The following is a 21,025-nucleotide window of genomic DNA, read 5'->3' on the forward strand; positions in this document are numbered from 1 at the left end:
ATTCTGTGATGTTATTTTGTGATTTTATGCTTCTATCCTATGTAAGGTGACCTTGGGTGACTTGAAAGGCGCCATCAAACAAATAAAATGTGTTATTATTATTATTATTAATTATTCTTATTCTTATTCTTATAATAATAATAATAATAATAATAATAATAATAATAATAATAATAATATTAAAGAGATAATTATAATTATAGTATTCAGGAATTGATTGCTGTTAACACATAATGATGTTGATGCCTTGCTAGCAGGGCCTCTACAGACATATTCTGATATTTTGTAGACAACAAAATTAATCAAAAACCATTACTTTGGTAAGGTAGGCTGTATATTTATAAGTTATCTGTTTATATTTGAACATTCATAAGCAATCGGTTAGTCATATATGTATAGGAAAAAAAATAGATGAAATGTATTTTAATGGGAAAATGAATGCATATATAAACATTCAAATTAAGTTTTACATTGGAGATTCTTTTAGGGATAGCAGGTTGCTAGCATATCAAATACTCGTCCCACTTTTTTTAAACCTCAGAGTGGCTCCTCCTTCCCGTCACAGACGATCTCGGGCCTGACGTTACGCCAAAGCGAGGGCAGGAATCCCACAATAGCATTCAGAGGATTTTTTTACGAGGCAGCGCTGAGCTGGTGGCTGTTTCAATCAAAGGGAAGGCAGAGGGAAGGGAGGCTCTGCGGAGAGATGTAAGATGGCAGAGCTACAAATGTTGTTAGAGGAAGAGATTCCAGCCGGCAAAAGAGCGCTTGAGGAGAGTTACCAAAACCTGACGAGAGTAGCGGACTACTGCGAGAGCAACTATGTCCAGGTGAGAGAGTTTAACCGCCGCGGTACGTTCAGGCTCCCCTTTTGTCGCGGGATTGAATGGTTGTTGGGACAGGAAATGTGGATAAAGAAACTGGGCTCGGCTGTGAAATGTAGTTGTCCGCCTCAGAAAAAAACAAAAACAAACTTGGAGCTGTGGTAACAGTTCGTTTCGGACGCTCTTTACTGCAGCGGGGGATTTATCTGTTCGAGCCGTTTATCACATTTATTCGGTTCACACAGAGGGTGTGTCTACTTTTTTATTACTACACTGGGTCGCTTCAAAAAAAACTGCTCCCACTCTCCCTGCTCATAGGGAGGCCTGTGTGTCTCACAGCAGCTGCCTCATGAAGTTTTTACCTGCTCGAAATGATTCATTTTAAGACACGGGAAAGAAAGCTAAAGCAGTTTATTCTCTTTTAAGCGAAATTATAGCTATACGTGTATGAATATCACAGCAACACAGGAGTTCTTTGCATCCCATAAGGTCATTAAACGCACCATTTAATACCACAGAAACAGTTTAAACCCCCATTGGGATGCTGCAAGGAATATTACAGTGGAGGTATATGGACTTGTAAGCACTCAGTGCCATTAAAGCAGATGCTGTAATGTCAGTGCATGGCTGTTATTGCTGCTGCACGGCGAATAAGTTAATAAAAGTCGCATTAAATGCATGGAAGACAGCTTATTTTGAGACCTGTGCAGGATGTATGTCGTGTTGGACAGCTCTGCTCTGTTGTGAGACAGATGGAGGGACTGTAAAGCAATTGTTAGTTGGTCAATAAAAGGTTGGAGGTATTGATTTTTTTCTCTCTCCCCCCCCCCCCCTTCACTGAACTTCTTCTTCATGGGAACTGGAGCTTGCTTTAATCTCATGTGGCCTGCATATCAGACTCCACATCTGCTTCTCGATAAACTGGCTGATTTCTGTGTCTGACACAGAGGAACTTGACAACCAACTCTGCCTTTTTAATATGGTGTCACGGTGACCACAGTCTGCTTTTGCGTCCATTAATTTTAGTGCAGTGATAAATGTGGTAAGCCACCGCTGAGAGAGAGAGAAAATAGAGTCCGAGCTTTGTCTGATTGAGTGACAGACAAACAAACGGTGGCGGCGAGAAAACATGTTTCTTTTTCTAGCAGGAAGACAGCCCACCATATCTGCTACAGGGAGGGTGTGTCCGCTCCAGCTGTACTCCCCAAGGACTCCCTGTAATTTTGTTTTCTTCCTCGTCCTCGGATGATTTGGCACGGCGACGCAACGGCTCTGAAGCTGTGTGCCAGTTAAAGCAGCTCTCGGGGCCAACACTGCAGAACAACAGGGCGGTCATCTTTTTAAAAAAAAAAAAAAAAAGCCAAATGGGACTTTCTTTGAGGGGGGTAGGCAGTTATTTGTCATGAGAGCTCAGGTGAAATACTTGATCTGGCGGTGGAGTTTCCTTTGCTGTGGATTTTGTTTACCACAGCCTTCTGTAACATGAGAGAGGGAGAGAGGGAGAGAGAGGGAGAGGCATGCAAACTGATTTCCCATGATAAATGAGATCTATAATAAAAGCAGAAGCAGTTTATATTGGGTTAGGATGGGACTTTTCTTTACTTTCGAGTTCATTTTTAGCAGCATCAAATACGCAGCTCTTGAAGGCCAGTGTTTATATCTTAGCCTGTAGGTTTTTGCAGATATTTAGTATTTCAGTTCACCATTTCCTACAGAAATAAGATTTTTTTTTTTGACTGTTTGACTGACAAACCTTTCATCAGTAGATATTTTTCTAAACTGTTAGGTACTGAAATGTTGATTCTGAAAGGCTTCTTTTGGTTAATCTTGCTCTGCTGTCTGGGCACCGGTTGCTTAATTTAAAATTGTACCCAGCTCTTGTTTTAAGAGCCCGACCAATACATCAGTCAGCCGATATTAGCAGCCGATATTGACCCACAGATATATCGGTATTGGCGTAAATGTCACTTGATATGAAAACTCTTTATTGCAGAAAAAGCTGTCTGGGATCATTTTTTAAAATAAGAAATTCACTGCAAGTTTGCTGTTTCGGTGCATGGATGTCATTTTGGACAACACGTTTGTTGTTAATCTGGAAATACCCTGCCTTTGTCACGTGATATCTTTGAGGTTTAATTGCCAATAATGTGTTTATAGACGCAGAAATCTTTACTTCCCATTATCAGCGTCAGCATCGGCCACAAAGATGGGAGTATAAACCAAAACTGATGTTTAATTTCCCACATTTGTTTTAACTAATTATCTGTTGGCCTGTTTTTGAACCTAGTCTGTGGTCTTCGGATGTCTGATTTGGTTTCCTTGTCTCACACCTTGTTCTGTACTGAGACAGTTCTTGATTTAACTCATCATGTTGCCATTTTTAGACTTGCACGTATTCTTGCGGTGTTTCGGTATATATATATTTTTTTTAAACACAAACTTTAGCTTGTTCTGTTGGATGAAAATAGAAAAACCTTTTGGGTATTGAAGTCACTGTTGATTTGGGAGCACTTCTAAAACTTCTTCTCATCAGCAACAAGTTTTTAAAGTTAAAGCAATAACCTGGACACGCTTGAAAGGTCAATACTGATACTGCTTCACTGCCTATATGTGCCCTAATTCTGTCCAAAGCAACTCACAATCAATTAATTTAGACCTGATTGGGAATAGAGGATGGAAACCCGACCTTCTTTTAGTGAAAATGTAGCGTGAACATGAATTAACATTGTGGAAGATGATGTGAAGTAATAACTGATAATAACAGATGTATCTGATGAATCTTGAATGCACCACAGAGGCTGTTTGTTACTTTCTCCACTGCACATGTCTGTAATCAGGGAAAACAGGCAAGCTGTAACCATGGTAACAAGTTCATGACAGGATAACACGAATTCAGGGCTTCAATTTGCACGAACTGCGTCGGGCAGGAACGCCAAAAAAACAGAACGCGACCCCGAGCGTCGATCTAAACATGACCTGCGTTGTTTGAAACGGCGAGAATTTAGTGTTTCTTCCCCAGAGAGGCTCCAAAAATAGCATTTAACATCCTCACGGGACTAAAACGTCTCCGCTGAGAAGCAGATTTAATGACACTTAAAATGTCATTTTCATGTAGCTGTGGATGAAGAGCACAGCAGGGGCGCATGAAGTCGACAGCCCTCCGTGTAGAATTCATCCCAACTTTAACTAAACCCTTTGAAAAGTTCAGTTCGGCGCGTTCGACCGATTTTCGCAGCAGAGCACCTTGTTTAAAGCGCCGGCGTTAAAAAAAAAGCAGGATTTTAAGCTTTTTTCCGGCACACTCACTCACCCTGTGTGTCAGACCAACAGCGCACTTTTCGTAAGCCCTCTCTGTCTGCTGCAGATAGAAACACACACAGAAAACTGTGCACAGAGAGCGCACATGTCAACATGCCTCAGCTTGAATCGGCTCGTCCTCTCAGCACTCCTCCCTCCACGTTTCCATCTCTCTCCCTCTCTCTCTCTGTGTTCTCTCTCTCTCTCTCTGTTCTTGTCATGGAGGCTTTGCTTGTTGTGGACTGTGGTGCAGCTCAGCAGGCTGAAGCAGATGGTGAATTCTCCCGTTCGACCACGGACAAATCACTGTCCCACTTTCCCGACTTGACAGTGACTTTTGTTTTTTCGTCCGAGTGTTTTTTTTTTTCTTCTCGACTGCGTGTCCAAATGTGTGTGGGTGTGTGTGTGCTGTATGACACACTGACAGGTCAGAGTTATGTTTCCTGTTTGCTCCCTGGAAATTCCTCCTCTCCATGTCAGGAAGTGGCTTAATAATAGAGCCAGAAAATGACCTTTCACATTAAGATACCAGCATCAGATATTATTCTGAGTAATCCGGAGGTTTTGTCTTTAAATATTTTCCTGTTTTTGTAAGGTTGTTAAATGGAAAAGAAACGGCTAACCTGAGAAGATATTTTGCTCACTTTCTTTTTCTCTTTCTTTCTCGTTGATTGAATTCAGCGCCCTGTTTGTTTAACCTCTGTGACAAGGACGCGTACTACACTGTATGCAAAGTGGGCCACCTGGCCATGTTGGCAGGACACACTCCAGGAGCTGCTGGCTCCTTTGTTAAATACAGCGATGCTACAAGTCAGGCTCTGTTAGCTGTATTTGATAGAGAATACATCTACTGATATTTTGAACAGTTTTATGTATATTTTTCAATGATTCCAGCTTCTTTGTGTGAATATCTGCAGCCTTTTCTTTGTCATACAGTAGCTCAGAGATGCGCAATATGTATTTTTTTAAAACCGCTAATCAATAATTACCTGCTTCTCATGTCAGATACCGATAAAATTACTGATAATTTCACATTTTTGTATTTTAAAAAGACGTTCCTAACCTGTGGTTTATGCGCACCTGAGGGTCAGAAAGGCTGAGATGTGGTGAGCAAAGACGGATGATTTAATGCATCAATCGTTTTGATAAAAAGTTTCAGCTCAGGCTCTAAAAAGCACAAAACACTTGAGAATAAGAGTTTGGGTTAAATTGAATCAGCATAATTTCTTTGTGTTGGCCACACTGTGATGTCAGCTTCAAAAACTGTCAGCAGCCTGTCGGCACCTCGGATTTAAAGGCTTGTTTACATATTTATTCTTTAGATAGATATTTATTTATATATTCTATCTTCATATATGTGATAGGCACTCATTTGTAATCTGTAACAAGACACTTCCTGATGGACCTCTGATTGTCAGCTAACACATTTTAATTGGCTAATGCTTAACACTAATTAATAGATTATAAAATGAATCATTAACATCCGGTGTTGGCAACTTGCTTCTTTCAGTTAATGATGGTGTAATCTATAAAGATGTCGTCATAGAAAAGGTCACATTGTATGAAGATGGAACAAGAGAGTGTTTGTCATTCTCTCTCTTTATTAATGATTTATTTATTAACAGTTAAAGCTCAATAATGTTGAACAACTTCAAGTCAATGAATCAATAAATTGACAAGTAGTTTCTGACTTAGAATACTTAATATAGTTTAATTACAATAAGGTTACCTGAGAAAATTGTATGGTCCAGGGCCAGTTGTACATAGCAGGATGTTGTTATAATGTGTATCAACAATGTGAGATAACTTAGGTTATCAAAGGTCATAACAAAAGAAGTTGTTAGGTAAAAAAATAAAAAAAATAAAAAAATAAATAAAGAAAAGAAAAAAAAAAGAAAAAAAAGAAAAGAAAATGTAAAATGCAAAAGACAAGAAAAGATCAGGATGAAGATTTTATCCTGTGGGTAATGGGGGCGGGACTTGATAAGCTTTGGCTTCTCCCACTTTTCCCTTTCGGCCATGTGTATTGTATTAATTGAACAATGATGAAATGTGATGTTTATGAATTGACATGCCTGAAATAAACAACATAAATAAAATAAATAAATAAATAAAAATATATGGCTATTTTATGCGGAAATCAAACGTTACCATCACCCATTAATTAATCCCTTTCACTTCTTACTTTTTAATATAAAAAGTCTTCCACAAACAAAAGGGAAAGGACTTGATTAATTTAAGATTATATAAACCATGTTGCTAATACATGTCCATGAAATTGATTGTACAGTCATTACAAGGAGCAGATGGAGAATAAAGGTTGAATAAACAGCTTACAGTAAGATGGAAAAAGGGAAATGGAAGTAAAATGTGTGGCAAACCAAGAGGTCATAAGTCCGACCAGGACCGCTGTTGCAAGCTCGGGGCATGTGACTTCGCCTGCTGAGCCAGCATGATGCCCACTCCATCTCGGACTGTTCCTAAATGAGCAGCTTTGAAATGTTGTGTTGTAAATGCAGGTGGCATGTCAGAGGAGGAAGGACAGACGGCCACATAACCTTGGCGTACCTGTCCTCTGCTGCAGGACGAGGGATGTGGGTTTCTCTCCTGGAGGAGAGCAGGTGGCGGATATATTTTTTTAACACAGTTCTGTCTCTCTGGGTTACTCCGAGTCCTCATTTCCTGTCCTTCTTTCCTCGACTCTCTCTCGGCGGAGTGGCCTGGTTTTTCTCCCAGCATGGAGAGGCCTGGCGGCTCTCAGCCTACCAGCCAGGCCCATTCATCCTTTTGACCACCTGTCACTCCTCCCCCTCAGTCGACCGAGCATTGGTTCGCTCCAGACTGATCTTTTCCATTCTGGTTAGAGCGGAGAAGTTTCATACTGACATCATTGTTTCAGACTTTTAAATGCTGTCTGCTTGTGGTCGTTTCATACGGAATATATTCTTTCTCCAAAGTCACCTTTTTATGGAACAGAGCTCCTCTGAAACATAATGAAATGTTTGTGTGTAGTATTTTGCTCTCAGGTAGGGAATAGTGACTTTCTGCCTGGATGAACCAATTAACAAGTCACTCAAGAAAGGTTAATGAGTTTCCTCCATGTGCAGAACTGTCCTTTGTGTCTCTTCCCTGACATACTGAAGGAATTTTTAATTGTGCGCTGGCAGTTCTTCAAGGTCAGGTAGACCTTATGGCCTTTCAGTCAGCCTCCATCTGCCCCGGTGTAGGAGGAGGAATTATGGATTCACGCAGCGTACCGCTGAGTTTTTATAAAGAGCCAAGACTTCGCTCACGGAAGGTTTGAAGTTGTTAAGATGCTGGCTTTTCTTTATTCTCGACACGTTCCAGAGTCACTTTCAGCGCCCTGTCTGTCTCCTCAGGTGGTTGTGTTGGTTTTTCACTTTTTATATTAAAAACGTGTAGATGGTTACTCCTCATTCTGAGATTGATGAGATCTCTGCCATTTTATTAAAATCAATATGTTCTGCAGCTCTTTCTTGGATTATGCTTTTAAGTAGAACTCCCCCCTTTCGCTCGGGTTCTTGTTATCATTCAGATGTAATCTTAAATGAGTGAGACTGGACAGGGTTTCCAGAGACGGTCAGTCACCTAATGCCACCGTGCAGTGGCGTGCACAGACTTTTTGAAGGGCAGGGGCGAAAAGAAGGGCACTTTAGCATGCGTTTTGGCTCCCAAGAGGGCACTTTAGCACACGTTTTTGCAACCCAAGAGGGCAGTTTATCATGTTTTAACCAGCCAAGGGGGCAGTTTAGTGTGTTTTGCCAACCAAGAGGGCACTTTAGTGCGCATTTTGGCTCCCAAGAGGGCACTTTAGCACACGTTTTTGCAACCCAAGAGGGCAGTTTATCATGTTTTAACCAGCCAAGGGGGCAGTTTAGTGTGTTTTGCCAACCAAGAGGGCACTTTAGTGCGCATTTTGGCTCCCAAGAGAGCACTTTAGCATGAGCTTTGGCTCCAAGAGGGCACTTTAGCGCACGTTTTGGCTCTCAGGAGGGCACTTTAGCGCGTGTTTTTCAACAATTGGGCCACCCCTTGTGCACACCACTGCCACCGTGATATCAAGTCCTAAGTCACCTGTTAGTTTCTCGCTCAGGTGAGGTTCATTCACTGTGAAAGAATTGAAGATTCAGAACATGGTGTAGCATTTGGCTGCGTGGATGCTTTTCATTCAGTCCAAACTAAATAAATGCGAGTTATTTGTTCAAATGAGATCGTTTTGAAAAGCGATTGACCTCAAAATCCTCCCACAGTCACCCCAACCAGGGTTGTTCTCGTTAGTGAGAAGTCACATTTTTCGGTGGTTAGTAACCTTGTCACCATGACCAGTACTCATAATGAACAATAAAAAGGGGAATAACAATTTCTCCGAATGACTGTAAAATTATCTTTGTCATTTTGTCATGTCAAAGGAAATATACTCAGAACTTCTCGTATCATTTACACCAGAATGTATCACCAGATAATGTATGGCAACTGGTTTTTACCTTCCAGTTTTTTGTGTAATCTATCACTGTAGTAACTTAATGGCCAGGAAATGGCTTGAGTAACACCCCGCCAGATCCTAAACGTGTCTTTCATGTAATCTCACATCCATTGGCTTCGCCTTATTCCCACTCAGCTGATGGATGTCAGACAGCCTCATCAATACAACATCCCCACAGAGCGCCGGCTCTCAGCTGTCTCACTTACCCTCACCCTGTCCAGTCTGCAGTAATCGCCGATCGATACATCGCACGCAGCAAAGTGCCGCGTGAGCTCTGCGAACTTCCTGTTGGATTTACACCCGTTCTGCTCTCGCCCGTCGGTCGCCCTGCAAAACTCAGGTGTTGGGAGTTTGTCAAAGAGCTGCTTCTTTTAGAGAAAAATGAACCCTCTGCGGTTCTGTTAAATGTTTGTTTTTCAAGTCCTCCAATGCGTCTCTGACACTCGCAAGTTCTCAGGCAACGCTTGAGAGTTTGAAGATGTATGACATGGTGCAGGATTCCAAACATTCCTGTTAGTTTTTTTTGTTTTTTCTTTTCGTTCTGAGAGCATTCCCCCCCTCCGGACATGTGGGAGCACGGAAACGCAAATGTGCTTGTCAGCTGTACAAATGCACAGTCGGATTGCACAGTAGAGACACTGTTGAGTGTTGTTTTACTGCTGAATGTTCATACATGTCTCAACATTCAGTGCAGTACAAACAGATGTAGGTAGTCGGTGTGGTTCGTGTCCTGTAGTGAATACTCCTGTACAGCTGCAACAAATAGCCGATCAGATGATGGGATGATTAATTGATTAGTTGTTAGTTAATCACAGTATTACCAAATATTTGATGTGGACAGGTGATTTAAGATTAAAATGATCATCCTCTCTATCTGTCGAATGTATGTTCATATGATCATTTCACCGTATTGTGCAGCCCTAGTTGATCACGATTGATAATTTATCATGTCATTTCAATCATTTTTCAAGTAAACAATTCAAACATTTGCTAGTTTCGGCTAAAAATGTGCTGCTTTTCTCATTTCTGACAGTAAACAAAGAGTCCTTGGGTTTTGCACTGTTGGTTTGGTTGGAAGAAGGAACGTGAAGACATCGCTTCAGGCACTGCGAAATTGTAATGAGGATTTTTCATATTCCTGACATTATAAAAGCCAAACGATTAATTTGTTATTCTTGAAATATAATCTGCAGAATAATCAACGAAGAAAACAGTCATTAGCCGCAGCTGTAAAGCCCTCATGAGCTTTGTTTTTTATCTCGCTTCCCTTAGATCCTCTGAGTCATGTCAGGGAGTCGGGAGGAATACTCATTTTTATCCGTTTCCTACTTGCGCTCAGGCTTTCTGGGTGGAGGGTGAGCAGCTTCAGTCCCCGGGGAGGAAGTGTGGACGTTTCCTTCCTACTGTGTCAGTGCAGCCGGCGGGGGCCTCGACTGACTCTGAAGCAATGCACCACCTTGTTTCTCGTGCACTTGGGTGGCGGTTGTCGGCCGTTATCTTACCCGACTGGATTGGCGACGTAGCGAAATTGAAGTATTTAACCAGTTCGGCTGCAGATCCATTCTTGTGACTGCCACTCCCTTCTTCCCTGCTAAATTTATCAGCCCACATACGTGAGATTTTGGAGAATTCTTAACTTTAGTATCACAGACTTTCCTTCACTGGATCTGTATTTTTTTTGCTCTATTCACGCAGTTGTTTGATTATCTAGCTTGCCTCAGCTCCGAGCTATAATTTAATTGTACGTACACACACATCGCGCATTCCTCCGTGCTCCCCTTTTTATAAACCCGGCTGAGGTGCTGACGGCCTGTCTTCTGCTGCCTGGATATTCTGCACTCTCTCTTTCAGTCATTACTCAGCTCAGAAATATGAGATAAAGAGCCCCGGGAGCACTAAAGCTCTCTGGGAGCTCACCTCATTCTCCCGCGGAGGTATTGTACTGTCAGCTCACCGGTGCTGTTATTTACCTCACTGAGCCAGCACACAATTTGTTCCTTTCCTGGCAAATGTCTCCAGCGCTGTACCCCTGCTGGATTCCTCCCAAAAGATGGATGTAATTGGGAGTAAACAATCTTGTGGTAATTGGACAACAAATGTGGTTAGTTTTTTTTTTTAAGGATTTGTAGCCGGCCGACCTCTGATGCGCCAACAAGTGAAAGGACGAGGGGAGGGCTTTAACCAGAGCAGACGGGTCTAAGAAGCCGCCAGTGGCGATGCAATCAAGTGTCGCATCTGTCCTCCCAACGCCCACCGCTGACCTCACATCGCGGCTCCGGCAGCTAATGCAGCTCAGATCGGTTTATCCAGAAATACAAAGAGGAAGCTTTTTTTTTTTTTTTTCCCACCGTACAGCATGTTTTCCCAACACACGGACTCTGTTGCGAATCAGTTCACTTCAGCCTGGGTTTTAGAAAAGTATTTCAGCGCAGCTGACCGCAAAACACGAGCCCTGGATTTGACAGAAGAGTTACAGATGTGCGATCACCGCGAGGCCAGAGATTTAACCTCGCGTAAACCGAGCGAGGAATTGACGTGTTGATCTGATGACGTTGTAGTTGCGGTTACCGTGTCACTGGGGGAGGAAAAGAACTGAGTAACTGTAGGAGAGGGGGATGACTGTTATTGGTCATTGGAGAACTTATTTTAAGGCCTCGTTTTTGATTTGAAACGGATGCACTTTAGTCGTCTTGTGCTGTTTCATCTTCAAGTCAGTGAGAGAGAACATTTCTTTTCATTCAGATCCTGCCATTGAACTATTTTTCCTTCAGCTTATATGAAGTCTATTGATCTTCATCTCTTACTTGGAGGACAAAGCGAGCACTCATGCAGACTACATGATCAACTTAAAGAGCATGAAAGTGGATTGGACACATCTTAAAGAAATCAGTCGCGGCCATTGAAACGCACAAACAGGACAAACAGCGTCACATGATGTTCTGTGGACTGAAACGACGACTATGGCTTGAATGAATGTTTGTAAGAGAGAGGAAGTAAATTTGTATTTCTTTATCTGTTTACATCACAGATCAGCATTTGTGCACTGAAGCGTCAATGGGGCTGTTTGTCTGTGCACTACAGCTGCAGGAGCAAAAAGTTAAATACACAGTTTTATTACTATTTTGATTACAACAGCGAAAAGCAGTATGTGTTAGATTTTGAGTTTATACAGATCAATGCAGGATGTAACTTTGTTTTCTGTATATATCACAGTTGAGCATTTGTGTTAGGTAGCTGGAGCCTCGGTGAACTCTGTAGCAGCAAGATATCGGCTAAACCGAGTTAAAGGGTACACCAGCTATTTAGTATTGCACGTTTATTAAACTGAAAGACTAAAAAGAGGCAGCGGAGGCCAGGATATGCAGATTTAAAGTCCCTAGAATGAGTCGAGGATCACAAGATTCCAGAGTCATGTATTTTTAATTCTACAACACAGGGTTGTACAAGGAAATGTAAGCAGTGCTAGTCAAGAAAAACTATTTTTTTCGTTGGAGGATGAGTTGAGGAGTCTCGCAGCCGGAGGAAAGATGTTTCTAGTGCTGTGGGACGGCCAGAGTCCGACATTTCCAAGAATACAGAGTAGATCTTTGGTTCCTGATAATAAATACCCACATCTTTCATGCCCCACACTCAAAGTTTGTTGCGCAGACTCTCCTTGTGTGTGTGTGTGTACATATATACAACATTGTAAGCCAAAACCTGCGATACCCCGATGACGTGATCAGGGTTGTTTTCTCAGAATTTGGAAAGCTCCCTCGAGAGCCACAGAAGATGATCTACAACTGTGTTTACAGGCTGTAAACATGATACAATGCACATCCTAAATGCAAGAAGGGCTGGGCAAACACTTTTGTAAGTTTTAATAGCCACTTGTCATGATGTGGACACTCAATATCATAATGTTATATTAGGTGATGTTATCAGTGTCGGTGATCAGTAGGTATGTTGTCACGTCACGATAAGGACATAAAAGTCGATATATTGCCCAGCCCGATGGTAAACAGCTCCTTGAAAATTGATCGTCATGTCTAAAAAAGGTGGACGGCCGCTTTTGATTGTGCAGTTTCTCAATGTCGCTGTCGCTATTTGCATTGCAAATCACAGCAAAAAAGCTGTTGCTTTACATATCACAGTTGAGCATTTGTGTCCGGTAGCTGCAGCATCAATGGTGCCGTTTGTCAATGCTGAGTTAAAGTGGTACACTGGAAATTCAGAATTGCATTTTCATGAAATTGTGGGCCTTTGAAGAACCGAAATGATTTTAAATTAAAGCAGCAGAGACCAATATACCCTGACGTATTGCTCCCTTGCATGCGTCAAGAATAAAAAAATCTTGGATCTTACATTTCTTGAGTGGAGTGTCTTTTAACGTAATAGTAAGCTGCAAAGTACTCAAGATAATTAAACTCAACTTTGCAATATTGAGAAACTGGGGCACTCCAGCCATTTTACACACAGTGTTTGCATTGCAAATCAAAGCGAATAACTATATTTTTTAATTTTTGCTTCTTTTTTCTCTCTGCAATAGAAATGAAATTCTCGTTCTGAGAATTCTCGTAGCTCGAACAACCGCCTCTTGCAGCGTGATATGTAGGCCAGCAGTTCTGTACAGGCAAGCATATGCTGTTCATTAATCTGTCTGAAATCTCTCGTCCCCGTACAGCAAAAGCCCATCTTGCAATTTAGAAACTGCTGTCGTGAACATAAAGCTTTTTTTTGTTTGTATGTTTCTGTTGTTTTATAAGTCTCCCTGCAGCTGCTGCTCCGTCCACCGCACTGGATATTGCAGCGTCAGTAGTAGTAGGTGTCTGTGTGTGCACATGAATGACTTGCATGCTTTCAACAGATGGCCTTTTGCTCCGAGCCCTCGGGAGGAATCTCTCCTCCTTCCCCGGGCTGTTATCTCACAGCACATCTGCTGCTCTGATCCCCGCTAAAAAGAAACGCCACTAACGCTGTCAGCTCCTCACCCGGCCGACGCTAACCGGCAAGGCGGCTCTCCAGGTCGGGAGCTTTTAGCCGTACGGATTGCCTCTGGATTAGTTAAGCGCTGCCACCGGGAATCCGTAATGAGAGTGACACGGTTGTTTTCATTATATCCGGCCATCCTCTCTTGACCAAACGTTCTCTTTTTTTTTTCCAGTTTTGCCCCTAACCACAACTACCGATAATTATCTCCTTCACCGCTGCCATGATCACCGACCCCCTGCTAAGGCGAGCCTGTTATCACAGCACAGCGTTGCCCCTCCAGGCGCTGCTCTTTGGACTCAACTTTATGAGTGAGCGCTGTTGGGAAGATCCCACAGAGATCAAACGTGATGGCTCAGTTAGGAGCTCAACTCTTTGCCTCAGCCTGTTTTTGATGTGAATGTGTCATTACCACAGTTTGTCTGGTTTAACCACTTTTTTGTACGTCTGAAGCTGTCAGTGTGCTGTTGTATCAAAGCGCTTGTCCATGCATAGAAAAGAAATCCTACCTAGCCTGTTTTTTTTTTGAATGGTTTCCCAGCAGGTGAGAGTGGGGCCACGGTGGAGGTTCTTGACTTTTACGCAGTAGTTAATGAATGTTACAATCGGGCAGAATAGCGAGAGACGGTTGCCACGATGCTACCTCACAATGCTACGTTTGCCACGTAGCATTGTGAGGTACACCTTGTGTCAACTCTGTCACCTGCTAGTTAGCTCAATAACCAGCCAGCAGCCTCATGCTAATGAGACTCATTGACTCATTGGCAACTGTGACAGATTTGTTTTGTCGCTTGTGCAGTTAGCTGTTAGCTTTTGCCTTTTGTGACCAAGCAAACGTGGTTAAATGCTGCAAACACGAGCAGTTGAATGTCCCAGTGACAAACAAACATTCAGCCATATGTATACATAGTATGAAGGCCAAATACATTTTCAAAAAGCATTTTTTAGGCTTCTAGATGGCTTCACAAATCAAAATGATCTTCTCTCAGTGTGGTTGAGTTAAAAGGTGCTGTTTGCTCTTAACACTCGGTTCTCACAGCTTCCAATATGGCTGCCGTGGGATCAGTTACATCATCCCAAATCCCTCCAGAGAGAGTATGGTATCTGGGGAATGAAGGGGGGGGGGGGGGTCTAGGCTGCTCTATTGGCCCGAATCCACCGCAAAACCTGACCTGAATATGGGGCTCGAAGATGGATGCCAATGTTGTGTGATATTAACAGTAACTGGGTTCCTCCTCCATCTTTTTTCTAACTGTTTTTTTTCTCTCCTCCTCCCCTTTTTAATCCCTTGTTTCGTGCTCAGGCCCAGGACAAGAGGAAAGCTCTGGAGGAGACCAAAGCCTATACCACCCAGTCCCTGGCCAGCGTGGCCTACCAGATCAATGCCTTAGCCAACAATGTACTCCAGCTGCTGGACATCCAGGCCTCGCAGCTGCGGCGCATGGAGTCCTCCATCAACCACATCTCCCAGGTCAGAAACACACAGATACACACACACACACACACACACACACACACACACACACACACACACACACACACACACCACAAACCGTACAGCTGTGAAGAATGGTACCCCGCATGTCCCACTTCTTGTCTCACTTTCACACTGACGCTGTTATTTTCAAACACAGAACGAGCTCTCTGTCTTGTCTATGGTTCCCTTTTCATTAGTTTATCAGCCTCGTCCAAGTGTCTGACTGGCTGTGTGTTTAGATAATGACTAGCGGTCTGTTTGTCTTTCTGTTAACATTGTGAAACACACAGTCAATCTCATAAGAGTCTGCATCCATTAGTCTGCAGCTCTAATGGCTCAGCAGCCCTAACACACATAAGGACGTGCCAGTATTAATATCTAATATTTTGTCTATGTTTTATCTTTTCAAATCGGTCTTTTAGTTTCTTCTTTGACCTGCAAATGCCACATATTTTAGCAATAAGAATGAATTTGACCACTAGCAGACACACTGACCTTTTATTGGACATAGAACTTTTCTGTCTCGTTTTACCTCGTGAAGGTAAAAATCGACAATAACTTTTTTTTTGCAAGTAGAAGGACCGTGTGCGGGAGCCCTCTCTTCTCTTTCTAAGTTTTGAAGTTGAAAGCGGCTCACTAACGGAGGGCAAAATGATCGTCAGAGATCTCGCCACACCCTTTATACACAGGTAGCTAACTCTCTAAATACCTGGTTGCATGAGGTCATTGTGGGACAGGTTTTGAATTAAAGAGCAGGACCGTTTTATAGAAAATAAAACTTATATGATATCATGATTGTTATTAGGATACCAACATATACCGTGATGAAGAATTTCATACATGTGGCTCAGTCGAGTTTTTCCTCACCTAACATTTCCCTTCTGACAGCATGCGGCCATGTGCAGGTAAATCCAGCCGCTCATCCAATGAAGGCATTAAGAGCTCAGACAAATCAAACAAAGAGCACCAGGCATGTGGCATCACATAGATTAGATCTGCCAGGCATTTACCTAACCTGGAACAATTATAACCCAGTCGTAGTTGAATCAGGAAATATTCTTTTGGAGCGATAGGAGGAAGGAGTAGTTCCTTTTGGGTTTTGTCTTTCCCATGTCCGCTATCTGTGTTTTTCCTCTGACAGAGCTTCGCCACGAGTGCCAGAAATTCTTTCAGGATACTCTGAAGGTCAGATTTTCAGTCTAATGGAGGGAAAGAGGACTTGTGAGACCTGAGGGCCTGAGAGAGAGTGAGAGAGCAAGAGAGAGAGAGAGAGAGACGGAGAGAGATCCGGCAAATCGGAGAAAAGGCAGACAGAAATGGAAGATGGATGATGACAAGCAAAGAAAGGCGAGAGAGAGAGAGACCCAAAAAAGGCATATTTGCACACAGGTTTTTCGAGTCAATATCCTGACAAACAGCGTTCAGCTAACACCAAGGTCACGCAGCCGGGCCTCCGTCTCTATGACAACCCCCTGGGCCACGTCACAGAAGCGTATGAAAGACAGTCAGAGACGGTACTCCAGACGGGCGAAGAAAGCCATTCCCTTACATTTAACTCCTGGCTTGGCTTACATTGTCTGACGTCTGTCTCCGTTGTAAATGCCCATCACTGTCTTTTGTCTTGTGCATGGGAAATTCCATCCCTCTCGCGCTATATTTATGCTTCCCATGCTTGTGTGTACTTTGTGTAGTCATGGTGAATGGTGTCCCAGTGGGTCAGCTGATTGCCCGGGCAAGATTTTCCCCATTCTTTCAGCCGGGTTTCTTCTTTTTGCTAGCTGAGGCCCCTCATGGTTTGTGCACACAGAACTATCTGTCGGTACTAGTCGGTAAATTAAAGTCTTACCGAGGCAAGATAACATGTTTTCCATCAAAGGAAGACTTATGTGCCGTTCTCTGGCTTCTCTCGCTCGTTGTCACACCCAAAGAGGCTGACGCACCCGGCCGAGGACAGACACTGTCAAGGCCGTTAGCAGCTGTGACTCTGTTCAGTGCAGTGTGTCCTGCATCACTGGCACTGGACGGCCCGTGTCAGCAGCATTTTGGTCGATTGAGGATGTAGAAATAATGACTCCAGGTAGGCAGATCAGAGCGTGAAAAGCCTCAGAGAGGCATATTATTATATTATTACATATACCAGCTATTTCATATTCATGGTGTGTTCAAGTGCAGCTTTTTTGCCGAGACACAGGTGACGTGAGGACACAGCTAGTTCTTTGGCGTCAGTTTGGTGTATCAGAGCATTAAACCGCAGCCGTAGCTGCCAGTAGTTCCTCAATCAGTTCAGCCACAAGTGCGTAGCTTAAAGCCCGGCACGATGGATTCGCCAGATCACGTGACCTTTTTGTTTCAAGTCAAACTGAAGTCGATCCAAAGCAGATCTTCCAACTACAAACTCATTTTCCCTTCAACATCGTAGCTGCAAAAATAACACACTAATCCTTCTTTGGTCTCTCTCATCATTATCCAATTTGCATGTCTTGTCAACTGAAAAATGCGGATGATTTAACAGCTTTGCCTTGATAACTAACTGGAAAACGGAGATTGCCTAATGATCCTTGCATTCGCGACATCTTCATCTCCGTCTAGTTGGATAAGCAAGAGGAGAGGTCCTGATGTTGATGGCCGTAATGAAGCGGAGCTCTGTTTTAATAATAAAGAGGCCGGGCTGCGAGCTCTGCAGGCTGTGGGCGTGTTTTATTGCTCTCCGCGGTCTGGTTCAGAGGTGGATCATTATCATGTTGCCCTCGCAGCTCATGGTTGTGAGATTAGCGGCAGCCCTCGAGGCCGGTGTTGCATACTGCTGAATGGGTAATGGGGAGGAAAGCCTGCAGTTGGCAGGATATACTGTATGTTGTTTTAACAGGGGAAAGGGAAGGAAAGGACCCTCAGGTGAATAATGGAACAGGAGAGATCCGACTCCTTTATTCTCGAGACACCATTAATAAACACACCTCAGAATTAATTAGGCTATACAGCGACATATTTTCTTCCTTCCATAGTCGTCCTGTAAGTCTTTTTCGGTACCATGAAGTGAGGACGCCTCAGAATGTGGCTCTCTGACATTAACGTGTCAGTCAGTGTGTGGCGAGACGTTGCCTGGCGTCAGGGCTGTTTCCTTTCGGTCTGCCCACAGTTACAAGGGGTTCGCTCTGGTCAGGGTGTGTCTTCTTAGTGGTGGCATGGAACTGATGCATCCTTTCTCAGATGAATACCAACTGTATTGTACTAAAGTGTATAGTAACAGTTCAGTTCAGTTGTAAGTCATAAGAGCAGTGTTTATCTTTTGACACATCTTCAGCCTCTGGAAAGCCTCTAAATCTTATATTAAAGGAGACATATAATGCTCATATTCAGGTTTTTGATTTGTTTAGGTTATTTCCTGCTTTAATGCTCAAAAAACACATCAGTTTTCTCATAATTTCTCATACAGGAGCTCTGATTGGTCAGCTCAGCCACGCCTGAGCAGGCCTCGATAATCGCATCTGTGAGCTTTTTAACTTTTCAACAGGTCTCCTCTAAAAACCTACATTTAAACAACTGTAAGGCTGCAATGAATGATGAATTTCTCTATTGGTTCCTGGAGCCCACTTTGATGCTGTCAGAATATTTATTTCTACATTATTTATTCAATTATTTTTGTTTTTGCTTGTTTTATTTGAAGGATTTTCGGGGGCTGGAAATTAAAAGTGATCCAGAAATTTGCAACAAATAAGCCCAGGTTTGACGAAGTGTACCTTATTTTGTGCTCATGTTTTTTCTGGTTTGAAACAACTAGTTAATCTTCTTATTGACTAATTGTCAGACCACTAATCAGGATGATGATAGACAACGTTCATCATCTGGGAATACGTGCGTTTTGGAAGCCATTTCACTCTCGACAAAATCTGAATCTTAGCTGCTAGAATTGAACATGATTTTAAACAGCGTGCGGTGTCTTTATTAGCTCTGTAGCACCTCTACCTGGATCTGTCGTTGATATTCATTGGACGTTCGGGTCGGGCTGTGTGTGACTTAACTGCAAAACGCGTGTTTTGAATCTGCGACCACAGATGCACAAATGTTTGTGTGTGCGCGCCGACAGGTTTGACAGGTTGTTTGTGTGTGTGCGTGTCGCCTCTCCCGCTGCGATTGCCATTCACAGACCGGGGGTCGTTTCTGCAGTACTGAGGCGGAAGGGCTGATGGGGGGGGGGGGGGAAATAGAGTAGCTCGCGGGGCTTCCACCTTGTGCTGCGTGTGAAGTGGCTGCTAAGAGGCTGCGAACAGGGAGCGCTTTGTCTGCCCGGAAAGAAAATGCCTCACAGTGAGAACCTCTCTGTGATACCCCGAATAAAGAGGGAGAATAGTGTGTGTGTGTGTGTGTGTGTGTGTGTGTGGATCATGCGCATACGGCCTGTGTTCGTGCTGCAGCTCATGTGTCCTTTGTCGCATTTTTGCTTTTTATTTATTTAACTATTTATAACTTTTTTTCACCTCAGCCCTCAGCGTATTTTTCTCACGCACCAGATTATTCCTTTTTATAAATTCTGCCACATCTTTAGTGTGTGCCGGTCTAAGAGCTCAAACAGAGATAGAATCATTACCGCCAAATTGAGCGCGACGACCTCAGAATACCCAGTGATGCATTCACACTTTTAACGTCCACACCACACACACACACACACACACACACTGAGTCATAATGGACACTGCTTTGATCAGTTTTAAGCGTGTGGTTGAAACAGAGTGAAGCACAGCCGCCGGCTGAAGAACGTCCGCTCAATTCTTTTAAATTGTTTTTGAAACGTTAGCAAGAACAAGTGACCAGTTCTGTCCACATCTGTGTCATGGCAGCGTGTCAGTCGGTCGCGGAGGAAATGGTGAGTCAGTCGCAGGCAACAATTGCAGGAAATGCTGGTCAGCAAAAACTTAAATTGGGAGTCGAGACTATACAGCAGCATCAGTGAAGTCCCGTAGAAGCAAAGTGCGAAAGCCACATTCATCCGATCAGTTTGTAAGCAGAGCTGATGAAGTGATTAGTTGTCAACTATTAAAGGCGTAAAAGGCTGTGGGAGATTTACTAACTCACTGTCTGTTGATCATTTTTGAGGGTTTTAAAGCAAAATTTCTCACAAATTGTACCTTTAGATAAATCTCCAACTATTTTTTTAATCTGTTGAATCGAGAAAGTCAAAATTCTCTGATATCAGCTTCTTTAATGTGAATATTTTCTGGTTTCTTGACTGGTTTCTTCCTCTTTTTTGGGTTGTGGAGAAAACAAGGCATTTGAGGATGCCGTCTTGGGCTTTCGGAAACACATATTGTGTTTTTTCAGCCATTCATTTTGAGATTTTATACACCAGACAACTGAGAAATGAATCGGCAATGAAAATAGTCGTTAGTTGCAGAACTGGGCTGCTGTGCTACCACAGATTGACCACTCGGTGTTAATTAATCAAGAGAAAATCTGAGTTCAGGAGTTGACCATGTGACCTGATGGATTCATGGACGTGATTGCACAAAATCACATTTTACAAGCTGTGTACTACAGTGATGTAGACGACCTGGACTCACATTTGGAGCCGGTCAGTGTGCCGATTGAACCTAGAGACCACAGCGATGAAGCAGCACAACAGCAAGCTGGATGCAGAAAGCACCTGACACACACACACACATCTCGAGTGCACTCCCAGTTGGCTCCCACAGCTGCGAGGTTCACTGAGATGCTCTTACAGTTACAGAAGACTCTTATCTGATCACATGAGTCAGCCCGCGGTTGGTGGACTCGGTTTTGTAATTGTTATCTCAGTCTGGCACGCCTTTTTTATTGTTTTGGTTATTTCTCATTCCAGTCCTCATTCCTCGGATTTAAAGTTGCATGTCGTTACACTCGGCAGCTAGTGTGTGAATGAGTGTACGGTGTGTGTGTATGTGTGTGTATGTGTGCAGTGCTGTGATAAGAGCAAACACGCAT

The 21,025-nt window shown here is 43.1% G+C and overlaps 1 protein-coding gene across 14 annotated transcripts in view; it reads left to right on the forward strand.

Moving 5' to 3' along the window:
• The first annotated feature begins 584 nt into the window (after window positions 1-584).
• Window positions 585-21,025, forward strand: part of abi1a (abl-interactor 1a) — a 56,720-nt gene continuing 36,279 nt past the window's right edge. For 3 of the 14 annotated variants that reach the window (XM_030398620.1, XM_030398623.1, XM_030398621.1), the window contains exons 1-2: window positions 585-830; window positions 14,897-15,064. In XM_030398620.1, coding sequence (XP_030254480.1) covers window positions 714-830; window positions 14,897-15,064 — 285 coding nt within the window. In that variant the 5' untranslated portion in view covers window positions 585-713. The remainder of the gene's footprint in view (window positions 831-14,896; window positions 15,065-21,025) is intronic. The other 11 variants (XM_030398622.1, XM_030398624.1, XM_030398625.1 and 8 more) reach the window with 7 other exon arrangements.

Source organism: Sparus aurata, chromosome 19 (genome assembly GCF_900880675.1).
Source record: "Sparus aurata chromosome 19, fSpaAur1.1, whole genome shotgun sequence".
Classification (NCBI taxonomy): Eukaryota; Metazoa; Chordata; class Actinopteri; order Spariformes; family Sparidae; genus Sparus; species Sparus aurata.